The sequence below is a fragment of the Xyrauchen texanus genome, chromosome 18 (genome assembly GCF_025860055.1).
Source record: "Xyrauchen texanus isolate HMW12.3.18 chromosome 18, RBS_HiC_50CHRs, whole genome shotgun sequence".
Taxonomy (NCBI): domain Eukaryota; kingdom Metazoa; phylum Chordata; class Actinopteri; order Cypriniformes; family Catostomidae; genus Xyrauchen; species Xyrauchen texanus.
Window position 1 is genome coordinate 26,860,826 of NC_068293.1, and position 12,933 is coordinate 26,873,758.

The 12,933-nt window shown below is 36.8% G+C and overlaps 1 protein-coding gene across 2 annotated transcripts in view; it reads right to left on the reverse strand.

Moving 5' to 3' along the window:
- The window catches only part of epb41l5 (erythrocyte membrane protein band 4.1 like 5), a 59,594-nt gene that overhangs the window by 32,428 nt on the left and 14,233 nt on the right, over positions 1–12,933 (reverse strand). For both annotated transcript variants that reach the window (XM_052148584.1, XM_052148583.1), the window contains exons 3-10: positions 5,589–5,693; positions 4,721–4,763; positions 2,986–3,064; positions 2,851–2,895; positions 2,491–2,543; positions 987–1,107; positions 513–600; positions 262–350 (exon numbers count right to left, since the gene is read on the reverse strand). In XM_052148584.1, coding sequence (XP_052004544.1) covers positions 262–350; positions 513–600; positions 987–1,107; positions 2,491–2,543; positions 2,851–2,895; positions 2,986–3,064; positions 4,721–4,763; positions 5,589–5,693 — 623 coding nt within the window. The remainder of the gene's footprint in view (positions 1–261; positions 351–512; positions 601–986; positions 1,108–2,490; positions 2,544–2,850; positions 2,896–2,985; positions 3,065–4,720; positions 4,764–5,588; positions 5,694–12,933) is intronic.

Here is a 12,933-nt window from a genome sequence, read left to right on the forward strand (position 1 = left end):
CAAACTCTAAGGTTTACAGGTGAAGTGTGCGAATTTAGTGCTCCAAGTTTAATGTGCAGAGACAACTATAAGTAAGCCAATCAATGACTTTGTGAAGAGTGTAAACACTGTGGCTCCGTGGGGCTTTCAAAACATTGCTCTGTTTGTTTGAGCATAATATTAAAAGAATAAAGGACTTTTTTTTTGCAATTCTGTTTTGTGCCACAAGAGGTTCAAAAATTACACACTCCTCCTTTAAAGGGTTGGTGAGGGAATGCTTACCAGAAGAAAAGGCCAATTTTAGTTTCACCCTCAAACACGAGCACTCCAGTGGGGGTCAGGCCCAGGCTGTATTCATTTCCGTCTCGTGCCTGGAGGAGGCAGTAACAAAGAACAGATCAATTTCTGGATATATCTGGATTGAAAAGAGTCATATGAAACATGCACATGTCCCCCCTCAACATCCTGATTTTAATGAACTCTTGCATGCTTCAAATGAACTAAACCTGTAAAAGAGTGAATTATCTGTTTACCTTGACCATATGCATGTCCACCCCATACATCTCCAGCCATTTGGCCTTGTTCAGATAGTTTATCTCAGCTTGTGATGGCATCTGGCCCCTGTGATATAGGGTAAAACACACAGTGTGCAGATGAATAACAAATTTAAGAACAAAAATTATGTCACAGTGACAACTGTGCAAAAGACAGCAAATTAGGCTATGATTTTGCAACAGAAAAAACCCAAGCTTCTACACATCTGCTGTAGATTACAGCTCGTCAAGGCTACAGCAATAGGTCATAATTAACATACGAAGCGGTCTGGGTCAACAGTTGAGCTTTGGTTGAGTAGACATGAGAGATCCAAACAGTTAGAGGTGAAGACCTTCTTATTGACATTCATCCCCCTGCTTTACATTTAGACTTCCTCTCTTAGCACTGATTTACGAGGAGTCATTAAGTGCGGCCATCAGATACTTTTATAGGATGAGCTCTCTCGTTTATACCTGCAGTCCTTCCAGGCATTGTAGATGGCGACTTCCATTTCTTCTGTCTGGTTTTGGATGAAGCGGAATTCTGACACCAGGTCAAGTCTATGCTCGGCAGGGTCACAGTCACCCAGTTCAGCTAAAAGGTAAAAGTGTTATAGCTGAATGATACATGGCAAAGTGTCATAGCTAAATGATAAACAGCAAACAAGTTTGATACCGAATTTACAGTCAAGATAAAATGCCTTCATCATATTTCTCACAGCTGCTAAATGTTCAACTGTCCCAAACCTCACCCAATCTTGTGTGTTTTTACCGTTTACATGCATGCAACAAGATCTGATCTGTACCAGATACCAATGAAAACATCATAATTGGATGCCAGTGTAAATACGTTTGTCATGTTATAATATTTGTTCTGCTGTTGTTCTACAGCAGCTATGATGATGACAGCTTGAAAACACCATAATTACAGAACTAGGCCAGATCATTCTCTCCTTACCTGCCAAAAATAGAGCTGTTCAGGTTGTAGTCCACAATCCCAGAAGAGAATTTGCCATGGATTCCCTCTGGATTTTCCTACAGGGTTTTATAATAGAAGTTTTTGATTTATGAGTAACTTGAGGTCTGTGGTAAACATTACTTGAGGTTTTGTTCTACAACATATATTACACACTTCCATAACTTTAACGTGAATTTGGAAGCCATACTAAATTTCATACTTAAAAAAAAAAAATAAATCACACAGCAGCTTCAAAATTCAAATATGAGGCGTGTAATATATGTTTTAGAACTAAACGTCCATTTATCATGAAGTAATGTTTACCACATACCTTATTTTACTCATAAATCCAACAATTCTTTTATAAAACCCCATAGGAACATCCAGAGGGAACCCAGGGCAAATTAGACTTTTGGGTTTGCCTACAAATTGACTCTCAACTTGAGATTACATGATAGTGTTACTAAAACAGCACAGTATGTACAAGTTTAAGAAGTGCATAAGTGAATGCCAGGAGGAGAGTTCCATTACTTTGAAAGTGCTGTGAGATGAGAGCACAGGAGGAGGAGGGGGATTAGGGGGCCCATTTTCTCAGACCCACACTAATGAGCTGCAATTTACTTTTGAGAAAGAGTCAGAAATGAGAGCGAGAGAGAGAGGCATTGCTTTCTTTTGAACAGTCTTCTTAAAACTTCAAGAAAACTAACACTGTGCACTGTCCCATCACTCCACATTAAAAGGTAAAAACGTAAGTACATCAATAGCTTTGACTCAATAGCTCAAAGTTTTATTCATTATCGTATTTCTTATACTTTTGTCAATTCAGTCAGTCACAATTTTGTTTTTCATGACTGTGTTCAACACTCTCTCTGACCCAGAAATGTGTGGTAGTTTATGTCGTTGGACTGAACATGACATTCTGAGCTCTGAAAGTTACATTGTTTACATAATACATTAAACTTTATAGTACAATTAGTTTTCCTGAACTGATTTCAAGAAACTTACAGAGCTGTCACTTACCCTGCAAAGAGTATGCAGCCAACTCCACCACTGTGTCGAATGGGCACTCTAACCTATAGAGCATATTATAGACACAAAACGATTATAGACTATTAGAGATTTTTTATATAACACTGCCCCACATGACCCATAGATAAAGGATTCACCATGATGCTAATAACCCATGAAGAAAACGAATATGAAGTTTAGCCAAGTCTACATAAGGACGTTGATATTGCAGTTCAAGACATAGAATGTAATCCTCTTATGGCTCTTGTGATTTTGCAGAAATTCTTTTCAACAGTATGTGTATACTACTGGAATGTCAATTTCCATTATCAGTAGTTAATTTAAAAGACAATAAATATTTGAATCACTTACTTGCCACTGAGAATATCCTGCTTTAACTGTAGTACAAAAAGGTATCTACAAAAGATGTTGAATGAAATGGTTTAAGTGACACATTTGGATAAATACTACATTACATAACATTCTAAGATATTACAAGTGATGAACCTTGTAAGCTCCTCATGCAGGTTGTTGGGCTCAGAAGAATAGAACTTTACTCTCATATGGAGGCAATATGGTGGTCCAACTGAAAAAAGACAAAGCAGAATGTTACAAAAAAATGCCTTAATAGAATTGCATGAGGTGATACACCATGTACATTGCAAAACAGAAATTTTGGGATAAATTCATGTAAGGAACGAGAAACAGTCTTTTCATTAATTATTGTTACCTGACCTTCACAGACATAGTTAAATATTAACCTTTCACAAACAGTTATTTATCAGCATACTCAGGAAGGCTTACTCTAAACTTAGCTCTGTCCAAAAACATAGTGAGCTGCTAGCTTAGACAGTATTTTAAATAGTTTTCACCCAAAATGAATATTCTTTCATAATTTACTCACCCCATGTTGTCCCAAATCCATAGTTCTGCTTTCTCTTTTTGTGTTCCATAGAACTAAGAAAGTTACTCAGGTTTGTAACAAAATTAGGGTTGGTGAGTAAATTGATAGAATTTTCATTTTAGGCACTGAAGGCCCAACGCCAAGGTTATTCCAAAACATAGGCAGCAACATTATGTTGCCTTATCCGATAACCAAAGTTTAAGTGAATATATAGGCCTGTCGCGATAATCAAATAATCATCTGATTTTGGTTATTTGCTTTTGAAATTATTTTGAGCATGCATATAATATCATGGACATGACGAGGCACAGTCACGTGAACACACAAGAACGTGCAGACACGGAGCGTGTTCTCTGAGAACTGTCCTCACTATGTGTCTTTGCAACATCTATTACTAATCAGTCACTTTGAGACACAATATCATTTAGGATGCTGCCTTGGAAGGCAGCTGCCTATGTAGACAAGGCAGCTGACTAGTAGGGGTCGACCGATTATTGGCCAAGCCAATAATCGGATCCGACATTCATAATTTTTCTAATTATTGGATTCGTTTTTTTCATCTGATTGCAGATTAAATAAATACATGTGCTCCTTTGACTCTGATGCCACTGCCTCTCTCTGAAAGATTATTGCTTGTAGTCTGGCTCAATGTCCCAGTCACAGTATTATCAGATTGTTTATATGTCACAAATAAATGGTCAATCAAACTGCACTGTTCTGATGAACATTGTTTGTTTGTTTTTTTGTACATTTGCATTTTAAGACAAATATAATAATGTTAATAAATAACATTCATACAATTGAAACATTCATACAGTATATTTAATGTCTCAATTCAAAATAAATGCTGCTAGGGGCTCTCTCCACTGTATTTTTGAAAACATAATGTTGAAATGTTGTTTTACAGTATTTTTCAAAAGTTAATATTGAAAGGTTCTGTTTTGCGGTATTTAATTAAACACATGTTCACAGGCATTTCAATGACGTTTTGTGTCGGAGTTAGTGTAAATTTCTACACTAAAATTTGCATTTTTACTGCAAATGTATTTTGGTCCCAAATATCGGTTAGTCTCCTTGATTACTAAAAATCAGTATCAGCACTGAAATAAACATATCGGTTGACCTCTACTCACTAGGTTTTCCAACAGAGCTTCTATATGAAGAACCATGGATATTTTATGAAGAATAGGTGGAGTACATTCTTCTACTAGGACTACCCATCATATGAAACATAGCTTCACATCATATTACACACAAATTGATCATACATTCATACCTGGCCAGAACAGCATTGATACAGAACACAATGCTTGGGCAATGAAATGGCAATCTACTTACTTTTGACTTGTTTTTTGATGCTTTTGGTGACATCAAGCCAGTGCTGTAAATGTATAAAAAATGAATCATGTCACATATGTTGAAAACCTTTAGTTGGGAGTACCACAACATTAATCTTACAAAAGTAAATTAGTTGTATTTGTTGGGTTATCAAGACATTATCAACAGTCAACCAACACTAACAACATTTAACATATCCAATTAGTTTTCAAATACATCACTATTACTAATAAAGGCGGTGAGCAGATATTGGCATGTTACAAAGGCTCCATCACTGCATTTCAGAAATGCAAAACATTTATTAGAAACTAACTTTTCATCTGAATGCTCTAGAAAATTATGTCACTTCTATTGAGTTTGGCTGCTCTAACATGGTGATGCATGAACAATGTGGAGGGAGGAAGGGAGGTGGAGGCACTCATGCTGATGGAAGAATAATGTGTCTCAATCTCTTCTCCCACACATTCCTCACACGCTCTTCCCTCCCTCTTTCTGTTCTACACATAACACTCTGCTCTAGTCTAAGCTCTGTCTGAAGTGGTTTAGTAGATTTCATGGTTTCATTCTTGAACTTACAGAACAGCCAATGACAGCTCAATAGATTGTGTGAGTTCTGAAGTTTTCAAGTAATTTTAATATGAACTTGTAAAAGGGCTACTACAAAATAAACATTACGAATAGCAGAATGTCTGTGAAACTAAAGAAATGGAGAGGTTTAACAGATCAAGAGGTAAAGCTCCTGATTGTCAATGCTCTCACAGTAACACTGAGCCTGGGACATTAAAATCCATAGTATCAGTCAAATCACAAAACATACTGTATTAAAGCACACCTTGCATGCAGATTCCAGAAAACCCTTTGCTCTTACCGGGACTTGGGCTGAATCCATGAAGCGCAGGCCAAAGTAATCCTTCTCAACAACATCCAGGTGATACATGATCTGGTCAAACAGCTCTACACCTTTGGATTTTTTCTGGAGAGATAAAACATTTAAATCCAGTAAGTCTAGTCTTAAAATATTAAGTTTATCTCCTCAAGCTTTACTCTTGTTTATGGTTTTAAATGTGTTTATTGGAAGAAGAACAGTGTGCTTGATTCCATCAGCACCATCAAAGTGATGATAAGCTCTGGCTAAACAGGCCAAAGTCATTCAGAAGCAGTCAGAGCCAAAAGTTGTTATTTGCCCCACTTACATCTAGCATTAACATATATTTCATAATTGTATAGTATCTGGATATTCTTTATTCTTTATCACTGCATTTACACCTTACAGTCAAATACATCTCCACTGTGATCAGATCCAATCAAAGTTACCCACGGAATTGGAAAACGCTACATAGGCCTACATATTAACATATACCAGAGGCTGTGGTAACTGCAAATTGTCTGTCTTTTGGCAAATTTTGAGGTCATTGATGGATAATGCTTTCCATCACTTTAACAGTTTGTTTTGTTCCGTCATTTACCAATTTTTGCCGGACACCACAGCTAAATTTCGGATTGCCGAAACACAGTTAATGATATTAATCTTGCTACGATGCTTTTAAGAACTAAACAGATTCTCATCTGAAACACGAGAGTGAAACGTGGTTTCTAGTGACACATTTAGCCACATATAATAATTAGAAAACAGGAGAGACATGAGCGAGAGGGGATTTGAAGAGAGAGAGACAAGAAATTCCAAGAGTATTCAAATGGAAAAATTTATGGAATGTTTTTAATTGTTCAGGTGACAAGGTTGCAAGATGGCAGAATCTAATGTGTTCTTCACATTGAATATTGTTCATTGTTCAGGTTACAAGATTGCAAGATGTCAGTGTCTAATGTGTTCTTCACATTGCAAGGCAAATTAAACAGAAAAAACTTCCAAAACGGCTCTTTCAAATGGATGACCGTTGCATAACCTCATCACACAATTACTGGCATAGTTGTATCTGGATAACAAAAAGTTATTTGCATTTACACTTTCTCTAAAGGTAGCCAGAATCTGTCCCTGACCAACTCTGAATGTGGTTTCAATGATTCGATCACAAACTGATTACAATGTGTCTTGGGTGCATTTACACCTGGCATTTAATGTGGTCAAGAGCTATCTGATAATGATAAGATCACTTAAAACGCATGTTAATGAAAGGTGTAAATTGAGTAATTTTGCATTGTACGCATGTAGACCAAAACAGTGCTGTGGTTTATTTTAGTACTACCAACCATTTCTCGCTTACAGAAATTCAAAGATCTTTAGATTACCCTCATTTCACATTTCCCTCACAGTTCTAAAATGCATCTTAAAAAAAGCTTGTGTATTGCCACTTTGCCCTCAATTTGTTTGTTAGCCTCTTTTTTTCTCTACTGGAATCAGTTTAAATTTTCATCTTGGAGTTCATCCTCAATAAGGCAACACCCCATCAATCTACAGGATCTCCCAGAGCAAATTTGTTCACAATGTCCAACTATACAAACTGCAGGAAGCGCTTTTCTACCATAACCATGATAACCCTGAGTAGCCAAAACTCAACTCAACCACTTCTTGACTCAACGGTGCCTGATTTCAAACCATAGGTCTGCATCATCATATCAAGCTGAACGAAAGGAACCCCCTGACCCATGACCACCACATACATAAACAACAAGGGGAAGTGTCAAACATTTCACATGGTTTAAGCAAGTGAGAAATGTTACTACCGGAGAAGATCAACAATGGGGCTACTTTTGATGTAAATCAAAATGAGTTAAGCTTCAATTTCTTGTTTGCAGAAGACCTTACTGATAGTTTCACACATCAGCTAAACAAACTGACTTGTCTTTAGCCTTACAGCACCCAAAGTAGAAAATTATATACAGCAACATCCATACGAGGGATGGGCATTTTTGTACTCAGATTAATTACTGGTCGAGTACTCGAGGGGCAATAACATGAACAAAACTGTATTTATAATAACATGTCTTGGGCTGCTGCATTGCGTCATTTTGTATTACACAATGTCTGTCTCTGTCTGTTCTTCCTTCAGGTTATCGTAGTAATAGTAAGTGTGCACCAGATTGAACAGTCCATTTTCAAATCGTGGCTGGCTTAACAGGAGATATACCATTGCATTTTTAATATGCGTGTTAAGTTGAAGTTCGGTTTTGAAGATGCTGAATTCTGTTAAGTACCATTTAGCTGCGCTGTCTAGCAGTTTGAAACACTCGCAGCATGTTGAGTTCACTTCCACATGCCTGGTGTGCATGTGTGTCGCCAAGTGTTCGCTCCTGTGGGGAAAGCCGCAATGCTTTGTATTGTTGTTGCTGTGATGATTCATGAAGCTTTCATTTAACTCAGAGTCACAATTTCCACATTTCAATAAGGGAAAGTGCAATGGAATGACACTTTGTCATACTTCTAAATTGAAAACTCGTGCGGAAAACTTCAGCTCCCATTTTATCGAGATGCAGGTTTGTTACTTCACGTAAACATGTCAGCACCCAGGTCAGGGAGGTTTACAGTCAGTGACAAACATTCACTTTTATTAAATAATATGTATTAACGAGTCAACGTTATTACATTAAATTATAATAAAACTTGTTTAGCAAAAACGTTTTGCAGAGACAGGTTTTCAAAACATGGTTAATTACACTCTCTTTTGATGATCGTAACGATAGCACAATATATCAGTTTGGTTGCTAAGAGACATCTCAAACAATCAATGGACCCCACAAAATCACAACATAATCAATCTCAAAATTAAATAAGCTCCCTATTTGCCACATTTGTGTTTAGTTGTCAGGTAATTGTCACTGAATTTCAAATTAAGTGAGAAGTCACATCATGCATGATCATCATCGATCATCGTTTTTATGATCAATCACTGCTTCCACATCCGAGTACAAGGGTACTCAGGCCATTTCTAATCCATACACCCACAAACCATATAGACCTGACACACAAGGTGCTCACCCAACTGTTGTGTGCAGAGTTTGTAAGGCTGGTGTAGCCACAGTCCGGGCACTAGGCACCAGATGATCACACAGGCCCCAGTGAGTTGGCATAGTGTACAAAGCATCCCAGCTAGCTGCAATAATGCAGACAAAGAGCCCATTGTGCACTTGAGTGAACCCCAGGCTCAGGGCTCTCATTGTTCAGCTGAGGTGTTCCAGCCTGCTAGGCCAATATTCAACCTTTGGAGGCGCAGTTACATTCCTCAGTCTACTTCCAGAAGGCAGCACAGAAAATAACACTTGGTTCGACTGCTTGGTCTGAACCCAATTTCATCCTACTTCCCAGGCAGGTCTATGTTCACATTCGTCTTCCAACATGTTGTATGTTTGTACCATCATTGTAACAACATCTATACGAGGGATGGGTATTTTTGTCATGACATGCTTATATATATATCTGATCCTCCTACTAGCCTCTCAAAATTACTCAAACTATTAGAAGTGTTTGGACCAATTTCTGGATTTAAAATAAATTTACAAAAGAGTGAGCTCATGCCTGTAAATTTTATGTCTCAAACTAGTTGGTTTGCCTCATTACCCTTTAAAGTAAACACTAAAACATTTAGGTATCTGGGTATATAGGTATCTGGGTATATGGTACGCACAAGTTAAAATATCTTTACACTGCAAATATTTCCCCATTTCTTATGGATATGAAGAAAGATTCTGAACGCTGGAACTTGCTTCCATTGTCAGTTGGAGGCAGTTAATGTTATTAAAGGGGTCATGACATGAGAAACCAAATTTGCCTTGATCTTTTGGTATATAAGAGGTCTTTGTATCATTAAAACGTCCTGCAAGTTTAATATTTTAAGACGTCCTCCCCATTCTAAACGAATCATTTATTTAATCAAGCTCAAAATACAGCTCGTTCTGGATTCATGGTTAGAAGTGACGTGACGGTTAGAAGTGACGTACCAGCGTTTGCATATGACCGCCTCCAGCACAAGATAACTACGCTTTAAGCGCCAAGACAACTACGCTCATTTCAGTATCGCCGTGCGCCTCACAAGTGTTCAGTCGATGGACAGCGAGCTCTGACAGAGACTACTTGTGCACAGGAAAATTACGATGCCACACAGATGTGCTGTTCCTGGCTGTGGTCAAACAAAACCTCTGAATAAGCTGCCGAAAGATCCAGGCGTCAGGGAAAAATGGATGCAGTTTATTTTTTGCGGACGTCCCAGTCACGGCAGTGTTAACTTAAGCGTTTGTTCTGTACATTTTAAGGATGACTGTTTTGAGAACAAATCTCAATATGATGCTGGCTTTGCCAGAAAACTGTTGCTCAAAGATAAGTCCGTGCCGACTATTCTGGGAACAACGACGACGCAAACTGTAAGTAATCTATTTTAAACTTTAAACTACTTTTTAAAGCGCAATTTCATTCATTATGAATAATCACAGTGTTTTTACTTAGTTTACTTGCATATTGTTCTGGCTGGGAGCGTCAATAATTGATACATAGGCACTGACGTTAGCCAATCATAACAGTGGGCGTTAACACTGAAGTCTTAAATGGAAAACGCCCCCAAAACAGACTGTTTGAATCAGAGGATGAGAAACAGGGTGGGAAAAGGTCATAAATCACTAGATTTTAAAAGTTTTTCTTAAAAAAAAATATATTAATACTATAATTGCACCTAAGGGAACATAATAATACAATAAAAAAACCCATGTCATGACCCCTTTAAAATGAATGTCTTGCCCAAGTTTATTTACTTGTTTCAGTGTCTCCCTATCTTTTTAACCAAACTTTTTTTTTATTAAATCTTGACAAATTGACATCTAGCTTTATCTGGAATAATAAAACCTTGCGAATGTGGTAAAGTATCTTACAGTGACATTGATTTCATAGTGGTATGTTCCTCCACCATTTTAAGTATTATTATTGGGCATCTAACATAAGAGCCATGCTATATTAGATGGTCTCTCCAAGGGAACAGTCTAAATGGTTGTTGAGAGAGGTTGCATCCAGTAATACTGTTTCAATAAAATCACTTCTCTGCTCTAAAATATCCTTTTTAGAACCTTTTCTGAAGCTAATTCAATAGTAATACAGTCTTTTAAATTTGGGCGCAATTCAGACGAGCATTTTTATTAATGGATCTTTCAATACATGCCCCCATAATAAAAAATAACATGTTTATTCCATCCTGTTCTGATGATGATTCAAAACATGGGTTGCCAATGGGCTTACTAAATTTCAAGACATGTATATGGTTGATGGTTTTATTTCTATAGAACAGCTAAGAGCAGTTCAAAATTCCTAATTCGCATTTCTTCAGATATCTCCAGCTTCGCAATTTCCATTCTTCATGTTCAAAAAGTTTCCAGGAGCCTTCACCTAAATCTCTTCTAGATAATGTCCTGGAACTTAACACAAATACTAAAAAGATTATTGGTAGGGTGTACAACTTACTTAATTCAAAATATTTAAACCCTTTGAATCTATAAAAAAAACTGAAAATAATACAAATGGGAAAACAAACTAAAATGACAAATATCTGAAGAAATCTGGAAAACTGTTTTAGATAGGAATACCAAATGAGCCATCTCCAATTTCGGCAATTGTTGAAGTGCTGGAGCTAGATCTGGGAATAGATAACAGTTTTAAGATGATAATGGCATTTGCTACCCTTCTAGCCAGACGCCTCATACTGTTCAAATGAAAAGATAGACTTCCACCTGCCTTTACTAATTGGATTAGTGATCTTTTGCACCATTTGACTTTGGAAAAAATCTGCTATTCAGTAAAAGGCAATTGTCAAAAATGTTAAAATATCTGGCAGCCTGTCTTTTCACATGTGGAAAAAATGGATCCTAAAGTTTTCTTGTCCTCCTGAACATTCATCATTATCCTTTTTTTTTTTTTACTTACAGTTTTGTAAGTAAAATAGAGAGCCACGTGCAGCTGCAATGTGTGTATGTTTGTGTCTTTTATTAAAGTTTTTATTAAAATATTACTTTGGTTCGTCTGGTTCCTGCCTCCTTACAATCATACAGATCGAACAGTCATGAGTCATAATGTTAGAAAGGTCTCAAGTCATAAAATACAACAAGCACATTTGTTTCACTAACGAACTAGTGTTTTTAGCCATCAAGTTAAACTGTGTGAATTATTTCAAGATCTGTGAACTGTTTCAGGTTGTGTTAGGGCTTTTAATCACAATGCTGACCTGTAAGTAATGATGTGCTATTTCTCACATTCTGTTTGTGTTTCATAGGATAATAATAAGTGAAAATGTTTGCCACCAAGTAATTATATATATATATACATATATACATATACACACACACACACACACACACGCATATACATACACACACATGTTTTTGTCATGTTTTCATTTAATTTAGGAAATGGCATGTTGTTACTTTCAGCAGATGATCCTGTGTTCCACTTCACTTTTAACATCCATTAGCAAAATCCCATAAGTACTTCCTCTCAGAGGAATCCCCACCACCATTTTGGAAGTCTATTCCACTTCGTTAAGTGAGCGAGGGATGTTTCTGTTGACAGCCCTCAACCCCTCAATTTTGACAGAGGGAGCGCGTCTACTCTGATGTACACTTCATGCAGCTCTATATACCTCAATGCAACTCAGTTGTTACAGCAGATTGCACATCATAAACCCCAGACCCACACAACTGAAGAAAAGTTCTAAAGAAGTTTAGAAAATGTATATTGAGATTTAACAGCATAATACTTGTAGTTAACTTAAACTGTATATCACACTATGTGTTCATTATGTTAACATTTTCATTTTCACTTGATGAATCCTTTCTAACAATTCATTCTAATGAAAAAATAATAAACATACACGATTTACACATAAGCCTCTGAAATCAATCTCTGAAAACATTGTTTTCTTAGGTGCAAAAATTACTAATATATATATATATATTTCCACAAATTGACATCAGCCTATAACATGCTCCAAGTGATCAAGGGTTTAGGGTAGAGGTCGACATAGGATTTTGCCGATACCAATAACTAAGTTGGGAAGACAAGCCAATAACCGATTAATCGGCCGATAGTTTTTAAAATTGATACTGAATGGAAATCTCAGTATCGGCCAATTCCGATCCCGATCTGATACAGTTTTTTTTTTAATAATCAGTTTAGAATATCTTTACATTATTGTGTGGAACTAATTGGAAGTACTCTTTAATATGTAAAGAAACACAAATCTCTACACATTATTTCAATATAAATGTATAGCTTATTAAGAAAC